This window comes from Macaca mulatta, chromosome 1 (genome assembly GCF_049350105.2).
Source record: "Macaca mulatta isolate MMU2019108-1 chromosome 1, T2T-MMU8v2.0, whole genome shotgun sequence".
Taxonomy (NCBI): Eukaryota; Metazoa; Chordata; class Mammalia; order Primates; family Cercopithecidae; genus Macaca; species Macaca mulatta.
The window spans coordinates 85,462,236-85,482,516 of NC_133406.1; the positions used below are offsets into that span (position 1 = coordinate 85,462,236).

General features: G+C 40.9%; 1 protein-coding gene across 7 annotated transcripts in view; it reads right to left on the minus strand.

The window, feature by feature from the left end:
- Positions 1–1,036: 1,036 nt before the first annotated feature.
- The window catches only part of LOC114669944 (zinc finger protein 717-like), a 32,002-nt gene continuing 12,757 nt past the window's right edge, over positions 1,037–20,281 (minus strand). The window contains exons 3-7 of one of the 7 annotated variants that reach the window (XM_077939261.1): positions 18,228–18,341; positions 13,767–13,849; positions 11,852–12,012; positions 11,320–11,402; positions 1,222–1,506 (exon numbers count right to left, since the gene is read on the minus strand). In XM_077939261.1, coding sequence (XP_077795387.1) covers positions 1,363–1,506; positions 11,320–11,402; positions 11,852–12,012; positions 13,767–13,819 — 441 coding nt within the window. In that variant the 5' untranslated portion in view covers positions 13,820–13,849; positions 18,228–18,341 and the 3' untranslated portion in view covers positions 1,222–1,362. Of the gene's footprint in view, positions 3,557–11,319; positions 11,403–11,582; positions 12,013–13,766; positions 13,850–18,227; positions 18,964–20,281 lie in introns of those variants that run through there. The other 6 variants (XR_003719299.2, XM_077939290.1, XM_077939270.1 and 3 more) reach the window with 6 other exon arrangements.

Sequence of the window (20,281 nt, forward strand, 5' to 3'; positions counted from 1 at the left end):
AATACAAAGCCTCTCAGCCTCAACCTAACCTGCACCAAAGTCAAGATCACATAAACCTGGATGACTCCACCTCAGCATTTTTCCTTCCTTCCTTTAGTTCCTTCCCTCCCTCCTTCCCTCCCTCCCTCCCTATCCCTCTTTTTTCTTTTTTTTTTTTTTTTCAGCTAGGTTCGTACTCTGTTGTCCAGACTGGAGTATACTGGTGTGATCATAGCTCACTGCAGTCTCCAATTCCCGGGTTCAAGCGATTCTCCTACCTCAGCCTCCAGAGTAGCTAGGACTACAGGCAGGCACCATCATGCCTAATTGTTTGTGTGTTTGTTTTGTAGAGACAGAGTCACTATGTTGTTAGATTGGTCTCAAACTCCCAACCTCAAGGGATCCTCCCAACTTAGCCTCCCAAAGTGCTGAAATTACAGGAGTAAGTCACCACACCCAGCCAGCATTTCCCTTTGAACAGGAAAAGTGGTGGTGGAAACTATGAGAAACTCGTGTGGAACTCCTTGTCTAAAGCAGGGAAGGAAAAGCAAAGTTCAAGTCTATCTCATAAAAGAACTAAGTAAACGTTGGGTGAAATGGGACCAATGGAATTTCAAAGTATGGGTAAAAATTTATCAGATACATGGAGTATGAACTGGCTCAAGAATTATGGGGTACGTTTACCCCCATGACTCTGCCTCTGCTATTTTATCCCATCATATACACTAGGGCAGTTTTTCCAACTAAGATAATCCATTGAAGACACCCAAATTAGTTTACTGGGTAAGAACAAACATCTTTTTAATGGATTCAAAGGCGGTTAACACATTAATTTCTGCTTCAATAAACTTGGAAAAATACAGACAATTCTTCATGCATTAGGGTGCACCTGTTATAAACAGACATCTGGTTTATATATATATATAAAGTTTATATATTATATATATAAAGTTTATATATTTTATATATATCATATATAAAGACATATACCTTTAATATATTAAAGTTAGTTGTTAATAGTAATATCAACCACTTGGTCTACATTCAAATCTCCTAATTTTTGCCATAATATCGCAGGTTATCCAGGATTTAATAAATAAACGAAATTCCACAGCACTGTCATATGGACAAAGAGAAGTCTTGATCCATCAGGTCCTGATCCACAGGGAGCAAGACAGACTCTCTGGTTCAATTCCACCATCTTTCCTTTGGAAGTTCAGAAATCTGTCCTCTCCCACTGCTTCTCTGCAGGTCTAGGGTTGGATTCTGTGTCCCTGAAGGTCGCTATGCATAGGTGGAAGAGGAGCCACTGGGGCTTCAGGGGAGCCTGGATATTGGAACAGGTGTGCCACCACTTGGTGGGAGTAGAAACACAGGTGGATCTCAGACAAGATGTGGCCTGATTAGCAGGTGCGAATCATAGACCAGGGCCAGGGCTGAGGAAAGGGTGATGCCATCGGTGCTATAATGACTGCTTTGCCAGAAGACAGTAACTTCTCTCAGAAACTTCCAAATTACTAGGGTGGGCTGTAGTGTAAAGCAAACAAATCACACATGTGCTTTAAATACCTGATCTCTCAAGCACAAAGGGGAATTTCTTGGGAGTGGAGGTGGAAAGATCTCTACACTATTTAATTCCTCCTTTCTTAAATCAGTGACGAGGTCCAAACTAACGGCTCCCTGGTCACTCTGGGGGTCAGCTGAACTTCAGTCCTACAAAGCATAATAAATCAGGAAGGACCATCAAGACTATTGTTGTGAAGCCTGTAAATAACATTCATCACTTCTATCCATATTATCCTATACAACTCTGTTTTACATGGTCCCAACCATGTAAATGCTCAGAAATGTACACAAAGTCTGTGTCCTAGATAAAAGGGAATGCTTTTTGAAGAACAATATCTGATTTCTTTCCTCTGTGACTTCTCTAATGTCTGCTAAGCTGTGACTTCAAGCAAACGGTTTTTTCTATATTTATTACACAGGGTTTTCTCTATGTGAGTTCTGTGTGTCCAGTGATGACTGACCTTAGGCAAAATATTTTCCCACGTTCATTACTTTCATAGGTTTTACTATCCTATGTGAGATCTCTGATGTTGGCTGAGCTTTGACTTCCAGCCAAAGGATTTTCCACACTCATTACATTCATAGGGTTTTTCCCCAGTGTGAATTATTTCACATCAAGTGAGGTCTGACTTCTGGTAGAAGCTTTTACCCCATACATTACATCCATAGGTTTTCTGCCCTCTGTGAATACTCTGATGTGACCTAAGGCTTGACTTCCAGCCAAAGGGTTTTCCACATTGATTACATTCGTAAGGCTTTTCCCCCGTGTGACTTCTCTGATGGCTAGTGAGGATTCCTTTCTCATAGAAGGTTTTCCCGCATTCGTTACATTCATAGGGTTTCTTGCCTGTATGAAAACCCTGATGCACTCTGAGGTATGACTTGTGATGAAACGTTTATCCACGTTCGTTACATTCATAGGGTTTTTTCCCTGTGTGAGTTCTCTGAGGTACATTGAGATTTGCCTTCTCATAGAAAGTTTTCCTACATTCTTTACATTCATACGGTTGTTCACCTCTGTGAGTTCTTTGAGGTACCAGGAGGGTTGACTTCCGGCAGAATCTTTTCCTACATTATTTACATTCAAATGGCTTCTCACCTGTGTGAGTTCTTTGATGGATAGTGAGGGTTGACTTACGGTAGAAGGTCAACCCACATCCATTACATTCATAGGGTTTTTCCCCTGTGTGAGTTCTCTGATGCACCCTGAGTGCTGACTGCTGCCAAAACGTTTTTCCACATTCATTATATTCACAGGATTTTCCCTGTGTGTGGATTTGCTGATAAACGCTTGGATTTGATCTGACAGAAGAATTTCTCACATATGGCACACGCATAGGGTTTCTCTTCTGTATGTGTTCTCTGATGTTTTGTAAGACAGGATTTGATAATGAAGGCTTTCTCACATTCACTATATTTATAAGGTTTCTTTCCTGAGTGTATTTTCTGATGTTCAGTGAGTTTATGCTTCTTACAGAATATTTTCTCACATACATGACGTTCAAAAGTTTTCCTCCCTACCTGAGTTAGCTCTTGAGCAATAGGAGCTGACTCATTACAGGCTTTCCCACATTTATTACATTTACAAAAGGTCTCTCCCATAGAAACACTCTTATGTGTTAATATAGCCTCCACGTTGAAGGCATTCCTCAGTCGACTGTATTCAAAACACTGTAGTCCAATTTGAATCTTGTGATCCTAAGATGCTCATGACCTCCGAGAAATGTTCCAGTTAAATCATAAGCATCAGGTCTCACTCCAGCTTGCATTTCATCAGAATCACCAGAAAGAAGCATGTTCTGAAATACATTCAACTCCTCAGATCTCATTCCTGAATAGTTTCCATTATTTCTAATCAGTTCTGGTACATGGTTTGAAGTCAAACTACATGTTTTTCCTGATTCCACTCCCTTCTCAACTGATGATTTGCTTTTCGTAATTACAACTTGCCACAAATGTCTACTGTGACTTTCTTGGCTCCTCTCAATTATGTCATCAACTATGTGGACAGCTGAAATAAGTAAAAAAAAAATCGTACATATGAACCACACATAAGTATTTCCTATGAGATGCTCATTTAAAGGTAAATAACTTTCTTTCTTTTTTTTTTTTTTTGAGACAGCATCTCACTCTGTCACCCAGGTTGGAGTGTAATGGCGTGATCTCAGCTCACTGCAACCTTCGCCTCCCACGTTCAAGCGTTTCTCCTGCCTCAGCCTACTGAGTAGCTGGAACTACTACAGGCACCCGCCACCACACCCAGCTAATTTTTATATTTTTAGTAGAGACGGGGTTTCACCATATTGGCCAGGATAGTCTCGATCTCTTGACCTTGTGATCCGCCTGCTTCAGCCTCCCAAAGTGCTGGGATTACAGGCGTGAGCCACCGTGCCCAGCTAAGGTAAATAACTTTCTATCCTAGTGCCATAAGATTTTATAAAAATCAATGGGTACTGTTTTTATAAGTATGTCGATTCTTTTCCTATTGAGTTAATTACACTAATAGATTATCTAACGCTAAATTGTTTTTCTTGCTTTTTAAAAAATAAAATTTAAAAAAAAAAAAAAAGACAGAGAGAGAGATAGGGTCTTGCTGTGTTGCCGAAACTGGAGTGCAGTGGTGAGATCATAATTCACTACAACCTCAATCTCCTGGGCTCAAGCAATCCTCACACCTTAGCCTCCCAAATAGATGCGCCTACAGGCATACACTATGACACTTGGTTTTTGGTGCTGGATTTTTTGTAGAGATGGGGTCTTGCTATCTTACTAGGCTGATCTCAAACTCCTGGCCTCAAATGATCTTTCTGACTCCATCCCCTAAAGTGCTGGGATTACAGTCATGAGCCACTGAGCCTGGCCTTTTAAATTCATGTAGAAATATTTAGTAAAAAAATTCACTTAGTGTCTTGTATTTTTCAACTAAGCGCTTTTGACCTGCCATTTGCATTACCTATTCATTTTACCTATTTTGTTCTTATAACACTGGACCTCTCATGCTGGTATTTTTCTCATTCTTCTGCTTTAAAGATGAGAAGGTTTTCCTAGATCAGCAACTTGTAGGTGCAGGAGAGGATTATTTGCCTCACAACTAAGCAGGTAAAATGTGATACCCAGAAATCCCTTCTTCTCCTCCCAACTTCAGGACCACCCGCTTTGCATACCCTTATACTGGGTCCTCCTCAGTTTCATGATTTCTGATGCTGTATACACAATTCTAAGTGCTGTACTTCTCAGATTCTTATCAATTCCCTAGGTGACCTCCTTCATAAGTGTGGCTTTAAATACCAGCTTTAACCTCCTGAGACTCAAATTTGTATCTCCAATAGTGATGTCCATTCTCTAAAATTATATATCTACCTACATATTACACGTTAAATTTGGAAAACAGCTTCTCAAATATAAGCTATCCCAAAGTGAAGTGTACTCAGCATTTTATGTCAAAGGACTCAGATTTCTATTTGGAAGTGAAGTTCAAAGTTAACATTTTTTTTTTAATCTCTTCATGAAAGCACTTCAAAAACACCAGACTGCTGTGCTTCTTGCTTAGCTGAGAGACAAATAACCCTCTCCTGCACCTACAAGTAGCCAATCTAGGAAAACCTTCCCTTAAAGCAGAAGAATGAGAAAAATACCAGCATGAGAGGTCCAGCACAGCAGTCTGAAGTAGACCTGGGACACTTGAGCTTGAGCTTGATGTGAGGAGGGGCATCCACCATTACTGAGGCTTGAATAGTGGTTTTCCCCTAACAGTGTAAACAAAGCCTTTGGGAAGTTCAAACTGGGTGGAGCCCACCACAGCACCACAAAGCTGCTGTAGCCAGACTGCCTCTCTAGATTCCTCCTCTCTGGGCAGGACATCTCTGAAAAAAAGGCAGCAGCCCCAGTCAGGGGTTTATAGATAAAACTCCCATCTCCCTGGGACAGAGCACCTGGGGGAAGGGGCAGCTGTGGCACAACTTTAGCAGACTTAAACGTTCCTGCCTGCCAGGTCTGAAGAGACCAGCAGATCTCCTAGCACAGTGCTCGAGCTCTGCTAAGGGAGAGACTGCCTCCAAGAGTGGGTCCCTGAACCCCGTGCCTCCTGATGGAGAGACACCTCCCAGCAGGGGTTGACAGACACCTCATACAGAAGAGCTCCAGCTGGCATCTGGCAGGTGCCTCTCTGGGACAAAGCTTCCAGAGGAAGGAGCAGGCAGCAATCTTTGCTGTTGTGCAGCCTCCACTGGTGATACACAGGCAGAAAGGGTTTGGAGGGGACCCCCAGCAAACTCCAGCAGACTTACAGCAAAGGGGCCTGACTGTTAGAAGAAAAACTAACAAAAAGAAAGCAACAGCATCAACATCAACAAAAAGAACAAACATGCAAAAACTCCACCTGAAGGTCACCAACAGCAAAGACCAAAGGTAAATAAATCCACAAAGATGAGGAAAAACCAGCACTGAAAATTCCAAAACCAGAATGGCTCTTCTCGTCCAAAGCATCACAGCTCACCAGCAAGGGAACAAAACTGGATGGACAATGAGTTTGACGAATTGACAGAAGTAGGCTTCCGAAGGTTGGTAATAACAAACTCCTAAAGGAGCTATTCTAACCCAATGCAAGTGAGCTAAGAACCTTGAAAAAAGGTTAGAGGGATTGCTAACTAGAATAACCAGTTTAGAGAAGAATATAGATGATCTAATGGAGCTGAAAAGCACAGCATGAGAACTTTGTGAAGCATACACAAGTATCAATAGCCGAATCAATGAAGCAGAAGAAAGAATATCAGAGATTGAGGATCAACTTAATAAAATAAAGTGTGAAGACAAAATTAGAGAAAAAAGAAGGAAAAGAAATGAATAAAACCTCCAAGAAATATGGGACTATGTGAAATGGCCAAACCTATGTTTGACTGGTGTACCTGAAAGGGACGCAGAGAATGAAACCAAGTTGGAAAACACACTTCAAGATATTATCCAGGAGAACTTCCCCAACCAACCAAGACAGGCCAACATTCAATTTCAGGAAATACAGAGACCACAAAGATACTCCTTGAGAAGAACAACCCCTACACACATAATCATCAGATTCACCAAGGTTGAAATGAAGGAAAAAATGTTAAGGGCAGGCAGAGACAAAGGTCAGGTTACCCACAAAGGGAAGCCCATCAGACTAACAGTGGAGCTCTCTGCAGAAAGCCTACAAGCCAGAAGACAGTGGAAGCCAATACTCAACATTCTTAAAGAAAAGAATTTTCAACCCAGAATTTAATATCCAGCCAAACTAAGCTTCACAAGTGAAGGAGAAATAAAATCCTTTACAGACAAGCAAATGCTAAGGGATTCTGTCACCACTGGGTCTGCCTTACAAGAGAAGGAAGCACTAAATATAAAAACGAAAAACTGGTACCAGCCACTGCAAAAACAAACCAAAATGTAAACACCATCGACACTATGAAGAAACTGCATCAACTAATGGGCAAAATAACCAGCTAGCATCATAATGACAGGATCAAATTCACACATAACAATGTTAACCTTAAATGTAAATGGGCTAAATGCACCAATTAAAAGGCACAGACTGGCAAATTGGATAAAGAGTCAAGATCCATCAGTGTGCTGTATTCAGGAGACCCATCTCTGTGCAAAGGCACTCATAGGCTCAAAATAAAAGAATGAAGGAAAATTTACCAAGCAAATGAAAAGCAAAAAAAATAGGGGTTACAATACTAGTCTCTGATAAAACAGACTTTAAACCAACAAAAATCAAAAAAGACAAAGGAAATTACATCATGGTAAAGGGACCAATGCAATAAGAAAAGCTAACTATCCTAAATATATATGCCCCCAATAAAGGAGCACCCAGATTCATAAAGCAAGTTCTTAGAGACCCACAAAGAGATTTAGACTCCCACACAAAAACAGTGGGAGATTTTAATACCCCACTGTCAATATTAGACAGATCAATGAGACAGAAAATTAACATGGATATTCAGGACTTGAACTCAGCTCTGGACCAAAAGAACTTAATAGACATCTACAGAACTCTCCACCCCAAATCAAAAGAATATATATTCTTCTTGGCACCACACAGCACTTATTCTAAAATCAACCACATAAGTAAAACGCTCCTCAGCAAATGCAAAATAATGGAAATCATAACAAACAGTCTCTCAGACCACAGTGCAATCAAATTAGAACTCAGGATTAAGAAACTCACTCAAAACCACACAACTACATGGAAACTGAACAACCTACTCCTGAATGACTACTGGGTAAATAAAGAAATTAAGGCAGAAATAAATAAGTTATTAGAAAACAATGAGAACAAAGACACAACATACCAGAATCTCTGGGACACAGCTAATGCAGTGTTTAGAGAGAAATTTATACCACTAAATGACCACAGGAGAAAGCAGGAAAGATCTGAAATTGAAACCCTAACATCACAATTAAAAGAACTAGAGAAGCAAGGGCAAACAAATTCAAAAGCTAGCAGAAGACTGAAATCACTAATATCAGAGCAAAATTGAAGGAGATAGAGACACAAAAAAAACCTTAAAAAAAAAATCAATGAATCCAGGAGCTGGGTTTTGAAAAGATTAACAAAATAGACTGCTAGTCACACTAATAAAGAAGAAAAGAGAGAAGAATCAAATAGACACAATAAAAAATGATAAAAAGGAGATCACCACTGATCCCACAGAAATACAAACCATCAGAGAATACTATGAACACCTCCATGCAAATAAACTAGAAAATCTAGAAAACGGATTAATTCCTAGACACAAACACCCTCCCAAGACTAAACCAGGAAGAAGTCAAATCCCTGAATAGACCAATAATAAGTTCTGAAATTGAGGCAGTAATTTATAGCCTACCACCCAAAAAAAACCCAGGACCAGATGGATTCACAGCTGAATTCTACCAAGAGGAGCTGGTACTATTACTTCTGAAACTGTTCCAAACAATAGAAAAAGAGGGACTCCTCCCAAATTCATTTTATGAGGCCAGCATAATCCTGATACCAAAACCTGGCAGAGACACAACAACAACAAAAAAGAAACTTTCAAGCCAATATCCCTGATGAACATCGGTGTGAATATCCTCAATAAAATACTGGCAAACCAAATCTAGCAGCACATCAAAAAGCTTATCCACCACGATCAAGTCAGGTTCATCCACGGGATGCAAGGCTGGTTCAACATATGCAAATCAATAAACATAATCCATCACATAAACAGAACCAACGACAAAAATCACATGACTATCTCAACAGATACAGAAAAAGCCTTTGATAAAATTCAACACTCCTTCATGCTAAAAACACTCAATAAACTAGGTATTGATGAAACACATCTCAAAATAATAAGAGCTATTTATGACAAACCCACAGCCAATATCACACTGAATGGCTAAAAGCTGGAAGCATTCCCTTTGAAAATCGGCACAAGACAAAGGTGGCCTCTCTCACCACTCCTATTCAAAAAAGTATTGGAAGTTCTCCCCAGGGCAATCAGGAAAGAGAAAGAAAGTGTATTCAAACAGGAAGAGGGGAAGTCAAATTATCTCTATTTGCAGATGACATGACTGTATATTTAGAAAACCCCATCATCTCAGCCCAAAAACTCCTTAAGCCCAAAACTCCTTAAGCAACTTCAGCAAAGTCTCAGGATGCAAAATCAATGTGCAAAAATCACAAGCATTCCTATACACCAAAAATAGAGAGTCAAATCAAGAGCAAATTCCCATTCACAACTGCTACAAAAAGAATAAAATACCTAGGAATACAACTTACAAGGGATATGAAGGACCTCTTCAAGGAGAACTACTAACCACTGCTCAAGGAAATAAGAGAGGACACAAACAAATGGAAAAACATTCCATGCTCATGGATAGGAAGAATCAATATTGTGAAAATAGCCATAGTGCCCAAAGTAATTTATAAATTCAATGCTATTCCCATTAAGCTATCATTGACTTTCTTCACAGAATTAGAAAAAACTACTTTAAATATCATATGAAACCAGGAAAGAGCCCATAGAGCTAAGACAAAGGTCTTAAGCAAAAAGAACAAAGCCGGAGGCATCACACGACCTGACTTCAAACTATACTACAAGGCTACAGTAACCAAAACAGTATGGTACTGGTACCAAAACAGATATATAGACCAATGGAACAGAACACAATCCTCAGAAATAACACCACACATCTGCAATGATCTGATCTTTCACAAACCTGACAAAAACAAGCAATGAGGAAAGGATTCCCTATTTAATAAATGGTATTGGGAAAACTGGCTAGCCATATGCAGAAAACTGCAACTGGACCCCTTCCTTAAACCTTATACAAAAATTAACTCAAGATGGATTAAAGATTTAAATGTAAGACCTAAAACCATAAAAACCCTAGAATAAAACCTACGGAATACCATTCAGGACACAGGCATGAGCAAAGACTTCATGACTAAAACACCAAAAGCAATGGCAACAAAAGCCAAAATTGACAAATGGGATCTAATTAAACTAAAGAACTTCTTCACAGCAAAACAAACTATCATCAGAGTGAACAGGCAACCCACAGAATGGGAGAAAATTTTTCCAATCTATCCATCTGACAAAGGGCTAATATCCAGAACTTAAAACAAATTTATAAGAACTTAAGACAAATTTACAAGAAAAAAAACAAAAAACCCCATCAAAAAGTGGGCAAAGGATATGAACAGACGCTTTTCAAAAGAAGATATTTGTGCAGTCAACAAACATATGAAAAAAAGCTTATCATCATTGGTCATTAAAGAAATGTAAATCAAAACCACAATGAGATACCATCTCACACCAGTTAGAATGGTGATCATTAAAAAGTCAGGAAACAACAGATGCTGGAGAGGATGTGGAGAAATAGAAATGCTTTTACACTGTTGGTGACAGTATAAATTAGTTCAACCATTGTGGAAGACCATGTGGTGATTCCTCAAGGATCTAGAACTAGAAATACCATTTGACTCAGCAATCCCATTACTGGGTATAATACCCAAAGGATTATAAAGCATTCTACTATAAAGACACATGCACATGTATGTTTATTGTGGCACTATTCACAATGGCAAAGACTTGGAACCAACCCAAATGTCCATCAGTGTTAGACTGGATAAAGAAAATGTGGCACATATACACCATGGAAAACTATGCAGCCATAAAAATGAGTTCATGTTCTTTGTAGGGACATGGATGAAGCTGGAAACCATCATTCTCAGCAAAGTAACACAGAAACAGAAAACCAAACACTGCATGTTTCTCACTCATAAGTGGGAGTTGAACAATGAGAACATATGGGCACAGGGAGGGGAACATCACACACCGGAGCCTGTCAGGGGGTGGGGGCCAAGGGGAGGGATAGCATTAGGAGATATACCTAATATAGATGACGGGTTGATGGGTGCAGTAAACTACCATGGCACATGTATACCTATGTAACAAAGCTGCATGTTCTGCACATGGAATCCCAGAACTTAAAGTATTTAAAAAAAAAAAAAAATTATCCAAAAAAGAAAGAAATTCAGCCAGGCATGGTGGCAGGCATCTGTAATCCCAGCTACTCAGGAGGCTGAGGCAGGAGAATTGTTTGAGTACAGGAGGTGGGGGTTGTAGTGAGCCGAGATTGTGTCACTGCACTCCAGCCTGGGTGACAGAGCAAGGCCCTGTCTGGAAAAAAAAAAAAAAAACTTTAAAAAGTCAACATCTGCTGGGTTTTGCTCTTCTCCATCTCCCTGCACTATATGTTATCACTAACCTGGAAGGCTCTGGTGTCCTCTACCATCCAAGGTTCTCCTTGCTCCAGCTTGAAGATCACCTCAGGTTTGGTAATGTGGTACCCTGTTAATAAAAAATGTGAGACTAGGCCAGGCGCAGTGGCTCATGCCTATAATCCCAGCACTTTGGGAGGCCCAGGCGGGCAGATCACAAGGTCAGGAAATTGAGACCATTTTGGCTGACACAGTGAAACCCTGTCTCTACTAAAAATACAAAAAATTAGCCAGGCGTGGTGGCGGGCACCTGTAGTCCCAGCTACTCGGTAGGCTGAGGTAGGAGAATGGCGTGAACCTGGGAACTGTGAAATCAGGTCCTTTGAAGAATGACAACAGCTTGGATTCAGGAGCCGTGCAGTGAAGGGGCCAGTTTGAACCTTTCATTAGAGGGGGCTGACACGTTACTCATGGACTGGAATATTATAACTAAATAACATTAAACTGTATACGTGTCCATATACTTACTAGCAGAGAAGAAAGCACTTGCTCCTGGGAGTTACTGTGATATTCACTCACCCAAGGACACCAAGCTGCTGTAGGTCTCCAGCATCATGTCCCTGTACAGAGTCCTTTGAGCATCATCCAAGTCCTGCCACTCTTTCCAGGTGAAGCCCACAGCCACATCCTCAAAGGACACCAACTCCTGTAATGGCATATTTCTCCTCAAGTCACCAGCCCTGGGTCACAAGAACAAGAATCATGGAGATCACTCTTCTCTGTGTGTCTCATATATATGTCATATAAGATGTAGCTTGCTTTGTAGTCTATATGGTGTGAGAAAGAAAAATCATGGTAGAAATAGCCTCGAGTGTAATCATTTAATTACAGCTGACTCTTGAACAACACGGATTTGAACTACATGGGTCCACACACATGCAGATTTTCTTCTGTCTCTGCCACCCCAGAGTCAGAAAAACCAGTATCTCCAATGAACATATGTTCTCTCATAATTTTCTTGATAACACTTTCTTTCCTCTAGATTATTTTAAGAATACATGGCATACTTATCCTCACATCACTGTTGCATCATGAGAACACAAAGTCTTGGTGTTGTTCACTCGTGTGTGTGCATGTGTCTTACATGAGATATAGCCTCCTTTTTACTCTATGATGGGAAAAAGAAAACTGACAGTAGAAGCATACTGCTACTAATTTATTAATTATGAAAAGTTCTACTAAACACTTTCCCTTACAGATCTGGAATTGTCCCTGCTGCCAGGGATAAAGTCAAGATAAAAATTCTGCTCCTCCTGCCAGGCACGGTGGCTCACGCCTATAATCCCAGCACTTTGGAAGGCTGAGGCAGGCAGATCACGAGGTCAGGAGATCAAGACCATCCTGGCTAACACAGTGAAACCCCATCTCTACCAAAAATATAAAAAAATTAGCTGGGCATGGTGGTGGGCACCTGTAGTCCCAGCTACTTAGGAGGCTGAGGCAGCAGAATGGTGTGAACCTGGAGTTGGAGCTTGCAGTGAGCCAAGATTGCGCCACTGCACTCCAGCCTGGGTGACAGAGCGAGACTCCCTCTCAAAAAATAATAATAATAATAATAATTCTGCTCCTCCAAGGTGCTTAAGATCTGTTACAAAGACATATGTATAGGGCCAGGCACAGTGGCTCATGCCTATAATCCCAGCACTTTAGGAGGCCAAGGTAGGTGCATCACAAGGTCAAGAGATTGAGACAATCCTGGCCAACTTAGTGAAACCCTGTCTCTACTAAAAATACAAAAATTAGCCGAGCCTAGTGGCAGGCACCTGTAATCCCAGCTACTCAGGAGGCTGAGGCAGGAGAATCACTGGAACCCGGGAGGTAAAGGTCGCAGTGAGCCGAGATCACGCCACTGCACTCCAGCCTGGTGACAGAGCGAGACTCCATCTCAAAAAAAAAAAAAAGAAAAAGAAAAAAAAAGTCGTAAGTATAAATGGAACTACAAAGAGTACCATGCCTGAGTGAGTGTTTCTCAGCTGTGATGAGAGACAAAGGTATGCAAGGCATGATTATCAGGTGATTCTGCATTTCAATACTTGACCTAATTCCAACAAAAGAAACTTCATGTGCTCACTGATTTTAAAAAATTACTTATAAAGTATTTTTTATGTTCACAGGCATCCTTATGTTTCCCTACTACATTAAAAAAAAACCAAAAACTGCTCAGTGTTCACATAAAAGTAATCACCCACTTCCTAAAACACAGGATACAAGTAATAAAGGTAAATAAAATGTGGTAAGGTACTTGCTCAGATTTGCATTTCCACAGTCATTCCCTGCCAGGAGATAGGGCAAGGACTAAAGAGAGAGTCAGAGGGGAAGAAACCAGGGTGAGACATGGCCATCTATACCAGGATACAGGCCAATAAAAGTACAGAATAGGAAACTAATCTTGAAAAAAAGAAAACAAAAGCAAAAGCAAACGGTGAATTCTGACCTAATTTGTTGTGCTGAGGGTGAAAAGTGGAGTTCAATTCCATGCTGTCTCATGACCAGCTAGGTAGATACTGATGTTGTAAACTGAAATTGAGAAAAGAACAAAGAACTTGATAAGGAAAAGCAAAAATAATCTTAGATACACAATCTGAAGTTTCTGCAGTCAGATATGTGGGGATGTTCATCTGGAAACGATTCACGATCTAGAGCTCAGGAGAGAGATCTAAGCTCAAGGTAAAGATTTGAAAAGCAACAGCATTTCAGTGGTAGCTGAAGCCAGCAGCTTGAATAAAATAGCTCAAAGAGAACCTAAGAGATTGAAAGGACAAAAAGAGCAAGTACAGAATCTGAGGAAACACTGATATTTATCAACAGAGGAAGAGAAATAGACCATGAGAACTGAGAAGAAATAAAATCTATAAATATATTTCATAATATTCACAGGTTTATGAAAAAAAGTCCTATGATCACACAGACATCGAGAAGATATATTTAAATATATCATCCCATTTGTAATAAAAAGTCAATAAAAAAGGACACATGACATTCTTTAACATGTTAAAATGGACATATCTTGACCCAAAGAGCAGCTTCATAGTTAATGAGGAAATACTGGAAGACACATATGCTCCATCTCTACAAATATTTACCATTGTACAAGAGGTAATGTTCAACTCAAATGAAGAGAAACAAAAATGAGAAAGACTATGATTTGCATATAATTTAAACCTAGAAAACCCAAGAGAATCTTCCGAAAACTATTCCAAATCAGAAAGCTCACTATGCTGGGTGCAGTGGCTCACCCCTGTAATCCCAGCACTTTGGGAGGTCAAGGCAGGCAAATCACCTGAGGTCGGAGGTTTGCGATCAGCCTGACCAACATGGAAAACCCCTGTCTCTACTAAACAAAAATTAACCGGGCATGGTGGCACATGCCTGTAATCCCAGCTACTAGGGAGGCTGAGGCAGGAGAATTGCTTGAACCCAGGAGGCGGAGGTTGCGGTGAGCTGAGATCACACCATTGCACTCCAGTCTAGGAAACAAGAGTGAAAGGTCATCTCAATAAAATAAAAAAAAAGAAAGAAAGAAAGCTCAATGTATAAACAGACTACAAAAGTCTTCATACATGTAATAACATTCAAACTACAACCACTACTACCTAGCAGTACATTTAACAAAATTAGTATAGAACTAAATGATGGCAGGGGGAAAAGTGAGGGATACAAAAGCTAATTAAGCAAGTAAAAAGATATATTATGTTTATGAACAGGAAGAGTCTACATCATAAAGATGCCAATTCTCCCTAAGTCAGTGAAGTGCTTTAATATCATCCTATGAAAGCAACACACTCTCAGATATTGATAAGCCAGAAGAACACTTATGTGGAAAATTAAACAAGAATAGACAGTGTATGGTAGGTTATATTTCTGTTCACCTAAAACCTGGTCCTTCCTCCCTGTATTAGTCAGCTGTGTCTGCCATAACACATTCCACAGACTGGGTGACTTCACAGAAATTTTTTTTTTTTTTTTTGAGACGGAGTCTCACTCTGTTGCCCAGGCTGGAGTGCAGTGGCCGGATCTCAGCTCACTGCAAGCTCTGCCTCCCGGGTTTACGCCATTCTCCTGCCTCAGCCTCCTGAGTAGCTGGGACTACAGGCACCCACCACCTTGCCTGGCTAGTTTTTTTTTTTTTTTTGTATTTTTCAGTAGAGACAGGGTTTCACCGTGTTAGCCAGGATGGTCTCGATCTCCTGACCTCATGATCTGCTGGTCTCAGCCTCCCAAAGTGCTGGGATTACAGGTTTGAGCCACCGCGCCCGGCCTTAACAGAAATTTTGTTGCTCACAATTCTGGAGGCTGAAAAGTCCAAGATCAACGTGCCAGGCAAATCACTTCCTAATGAGGTCTCTCCTCCTGGTTTACAGATGACATAGCCTTCTTGATGTGTCCTCACATAGCAGAGATAGATAGATCTCTCTCTTCCTCTTCTTATAAGACCATCAATCCTACTGGCTTAAAGGTCTCAACTCTTATGACCTCACAAGAGGTCACATGGGTGCCCTCCTAAATGGTACCTTCATAAAAGGGCAGACACACTGGTAGTCAACATAACCAACATGTAGACATGTAGTCAGCAAGTCTACATAACCAAACCATAATAAAAACTTTGAACACAGACTCAAATGAGATCCTTGTGTTGTCAATGTCTTGTGGGTGCTGATATGTATTGTTGGCAGAAACAGACAATGACCAAGAGGTTCCACTAAGAGCAAACAATTGAAATTTGTGCCAAGTGGTTCATAGATCCTGCCCTATGCACCCTGTTCCTTGGTTAATTTTAGTTGATCTTTTCATAGTAATAAATCATAACTATGAGTACAAAGCCTTTTACCGAACCTGTGGGTTTTCTTGGGGACCCCCAAATTTGCAGCTGTTATCAGAAGAATCATAGCCTTGGGGACATCTAAACCTCTTACAGAAAAGAACAATGTAGAGATAAGCATACCAAGGGTGTACAATGATAAAATTGTCACACACACACAAAAAGATAACAGAAATCTGGGTGAATACAAATAAAGAAAACAATGGAAATGGTAGATATTTGAGTAAACATATACATTGATCTTATTTCTGACCTCGTTAAAAAGTCACCGACCCTTTGAAGCAAGAAAATAATGTATTGTGGAGTTTATAACATGTAGGAGTAAAAAGTATGATAAGCATGGAAGCTGGGAAGAGCTAAAGGGAAGCATCTTATAAAGTTTGTATAGTATATATGAAATGGCATAATACTACTTGAAGGTAGCCTATAAGTCAAATATGAATATGATGAACCATAAAACAACCATCAGGCCAGGTGCAGTGGCTCATGCCTGTAATCCCAGCACTTTAGTAGGCCAAGGAGGGAGGATCACTTGAGGCCAGGAGTTGGAGACAAGCCTGAGCAACATAGTGAGATCCTGTCTCCACATAAAAATTTAAAAATAGAAACAAACAAAAAAAAATTCAACAAACTTACAACCAATAATCCAAGAAAGGCACTCATAGGTCATATAAAAAGAGAAAGTGGGCTAAATCTGGCATGGTAGCCATAATTTGCATATTTCTATTCTGTATGAATTGCTACTGTGGAAGAAAGACTTGACTTGGTGTAGTTAAAAAGAGAGAGAGAGAGAGAATGAGATGGACAATCTGAAGCAAAGTCTAGAGTACAGAAAATGTATGTGTGACACAGATAGAAAATATTAAATAGAGACAATAGACTTTTTTTTTTTTAAAGACAGGGTCTCACTCTGTCGCTCAGGCTGGAGTACAGTGGTGCTATCTTGGCTCACTGTAACCTCCGCCTCCCAGGTTCAAGCGTTTCTCCTGCCTCAATCTCTTGAGTAGCTGGGACTACAGGCATGCACCACCACACCTGGCTAATTTTTGTATTTTTTGGTAGAAACGGGTTTCAACATGTTGGTCACGCTGGTCTCAAACTCCTGGCCTCAAGTGATCCACCCACCTCGACCTCCCAAAGTGCTGGGATTACAGGCATAAACCACCATGTCCAGTCAGATTTTATAACATAAAAAACTTAAAAGCGCGGTGGGGAGGGGTGCCAAGATGGCCAACTAGAAGCAGTCGCAATTGGAGGCTCCCACTGAAAAGATCCAAAGTAGCATGCAAATCCTGCACAGGCAACCGAAATATCCGGATTCTGTCATTAGGACTGGCTAGGTGGCTGGCATGACCCAATCAGAGAAAAGAAGAGCAGTGTGGTGCGGCAGCCCACCTGAAAGTGACAAGGGGCAGGGGAGCCCCACTCCCAGCCAAGGGAGGTGGTGAGTGAGAGTGCTACCCTCCCTGGGAAACGGTGCTTCTTCCACAAAACTGTGCAACCCACCAATCGGAAGATCCCACTTGGGAGCCCACCCCACTGGGGCCTTGGGTCTCAATCAGGGAGCTGCGCAGATTCTCAACAGCCACTTGGCCTAAGCCTGCTGAGTTCCCAGGGAGAGGGGCAGCCATCACCACTGCTGCAGCTGTCTGCCATCTAAGCCATCTGCGATCCTTGGCGGAGGGGCAGCTGCCAACACTGTAGTTGCAGGGCCCCCCTGCAGGAACTCCAACTCCACCCAGGGGCTTAGGTACAGAATTCTGATGTCCCTGGACCTGAGCCCCTAGGGGAAGGGGTGCCCATAGTCTCCGCTGACCAGCAGACTTAGTCTTTCCTCCTGCTAGCTCTGAGGAATCCAGGCAGCCCAGATGAGTGGGTTTCCCCCAAGTGCAGCAAACCTCCTCCACCAAGGGACAGCCAAAGTGCTATGTTAAATGGGTCCTGCTTTCTGTGCCACCCAACTGGGTCAGACCCCCCAACAGGAGCTATCAGATATCCTATACAGGAGCCTTCCTACTGGCATCATGTCGGTGCCCCTCAAGGTCAGAGATTCCAGATAAAGGAGCAGGCACCCACCTTGGCTGTTCTGCAGGCTCGAGTGACATCTCCAGGTGTGAGAGCAAACCAGATGAATAGGGGCTGAAGTGAACCCCCAGCAAACTGCGGTAGCCCTACAGAAGAGGAACCTGACTATTGAAAGAAAAACAAAAAAAACAAAAAGGAACAACAGCATCAACAAAACAAGTACCACAAAAACCTCATCCAAGGGTCAGCAGCCTCAAAGATCAAAACTAGACAAACTCATGAAGATGAGAAAGAGTCAACATAAAAACAATCTAACTCAGCGTTAGAGAAGAGAACACAGTGCCTCTTCTCTAAATGACTGCAACATCTCTCCAGCAAGGGCACAGAACTGGACAGAGGATGAGCTGGATGAATTCACAGAAGTAGGCTTCAGAAAGAGGGTAATAACAAAACTTCGCTGAAGTAAAGGAGCATGTTCTAACTCAAGGCAAAGAAATTACAAACCTTAAAAAAAAAGTTAGAGGAGTTGCTAGCTAGAATAACCAGTTTAGAGATGTACATAAATGACCTGATGGAGCTGAAAAACACAACAAGAGAACTTTGTGAAGCATATACAAGTATCAATAGCCCAATCGATCAAGTAGAAGAAAGAATATCAGAGATGGAAGACTATCTTGTTGAAATAAGGCAGGCAGACAAGATTAGAGAAAAAAGAATAAAAAGGAATGAACAAAACCTCCAAGAAATATGGAACTATGTGGGAAAAAAAAAAAAAAAAAAAAAAACTGAACCTAAAACTGATTGGAGTACCTGAAAACAAAAAGGATAATGGAACCAAGTTGGAAAACACACTTCAGGATGTTATCCAGGAGAACTTCCCCAACCGAGCAAAACAGGCCAACATTCAAATTTAGGAATTACAGAGAACTCCACTAAAATACTCCACAAGAAGATCAACCCCAAGACACATAATCATTAGATTCTCTAAGGTCGAAATGAAGGAAAAAATGTTGTAGGCAGCCAGAGAGAAAGTTCAGGTTACCTACAAAGGGAAGCCCATCAGACTAACAGGGGATCCCTCAGCAGAAACCCTTACAAGCCAGAAGAGAGTGAAGGCCAATATTCAACATTCTTAACGAAAAGACTTTTTTCAACCAAGAATTTCATGTCCAGCCAAACTATGCTTAATAAGGGAAGGAGAAATAGAATCCTTTTCAGATAAGCAAATGCTGAGGGACTTCCTCACCACCAGGCATGCCTTGCAAGAGCTCCTAAAGGAAACACTTAATATGGATAAGAAAAACCGGTACCAGCCATGGCAAAACACACAAAAATGTAAAGACCAATGACACTATGAAGAAACAACATCAACTAGTGTGAAAAAATAAATAACCAGCTAGCATCATGATGACAGGATCAAATTCACACATAACAACATTAACCCTAAATGTAAATAGACTAAATGCCCCAATTAAAAGACAAAAACTGGCAAATTGGATAGAGTCAAGACCCATCAGTGTGCTGTATTCAAGAGACCCAGCTCATGTGCAAAGACAAACATAGGTTCAAAATAAAGGGATGGAGGAAAATTTACAAAGCAAATGGAAAGCAGAAAAAAGCAGGGGTTGCAATCCCAGTCTCTGACAAAACAGACTTTAAACTAACAAAGACCAAAAAAGACAAAGAAGGACATTATATAATGGCAAAGAGATAAATTCAACAAGAAGAAAAGCTAACTATCCTAAATATACATGTAACCAATATGGGAGTACCCAGATTCATAAAATGAGTTCTTACAAACCTACAAAGTGATTTAGACTCTCACACAATAATACTGGGAGACTTTAACATCCCACTGTCACTATTAGACAGATTAATGAGACAAAATTAAAAGGATATGGCCAGGTGCAGTGGCTTATGCCTGTAATCCCAGCACTTTGGGAGGATGAGGCAGGCAGATCATGAGGTCAGGAGCTCGAGACCAGCTTGACCAACATGGTGAAACACTGTCTCTACTAAAAATACAACAATTAGCAGGCGGGTGGTGGGTGCCTGTAATCCCAGCTACTCAGGAGGCTGAGGCAGGAGAATCACTTTAACCTGGG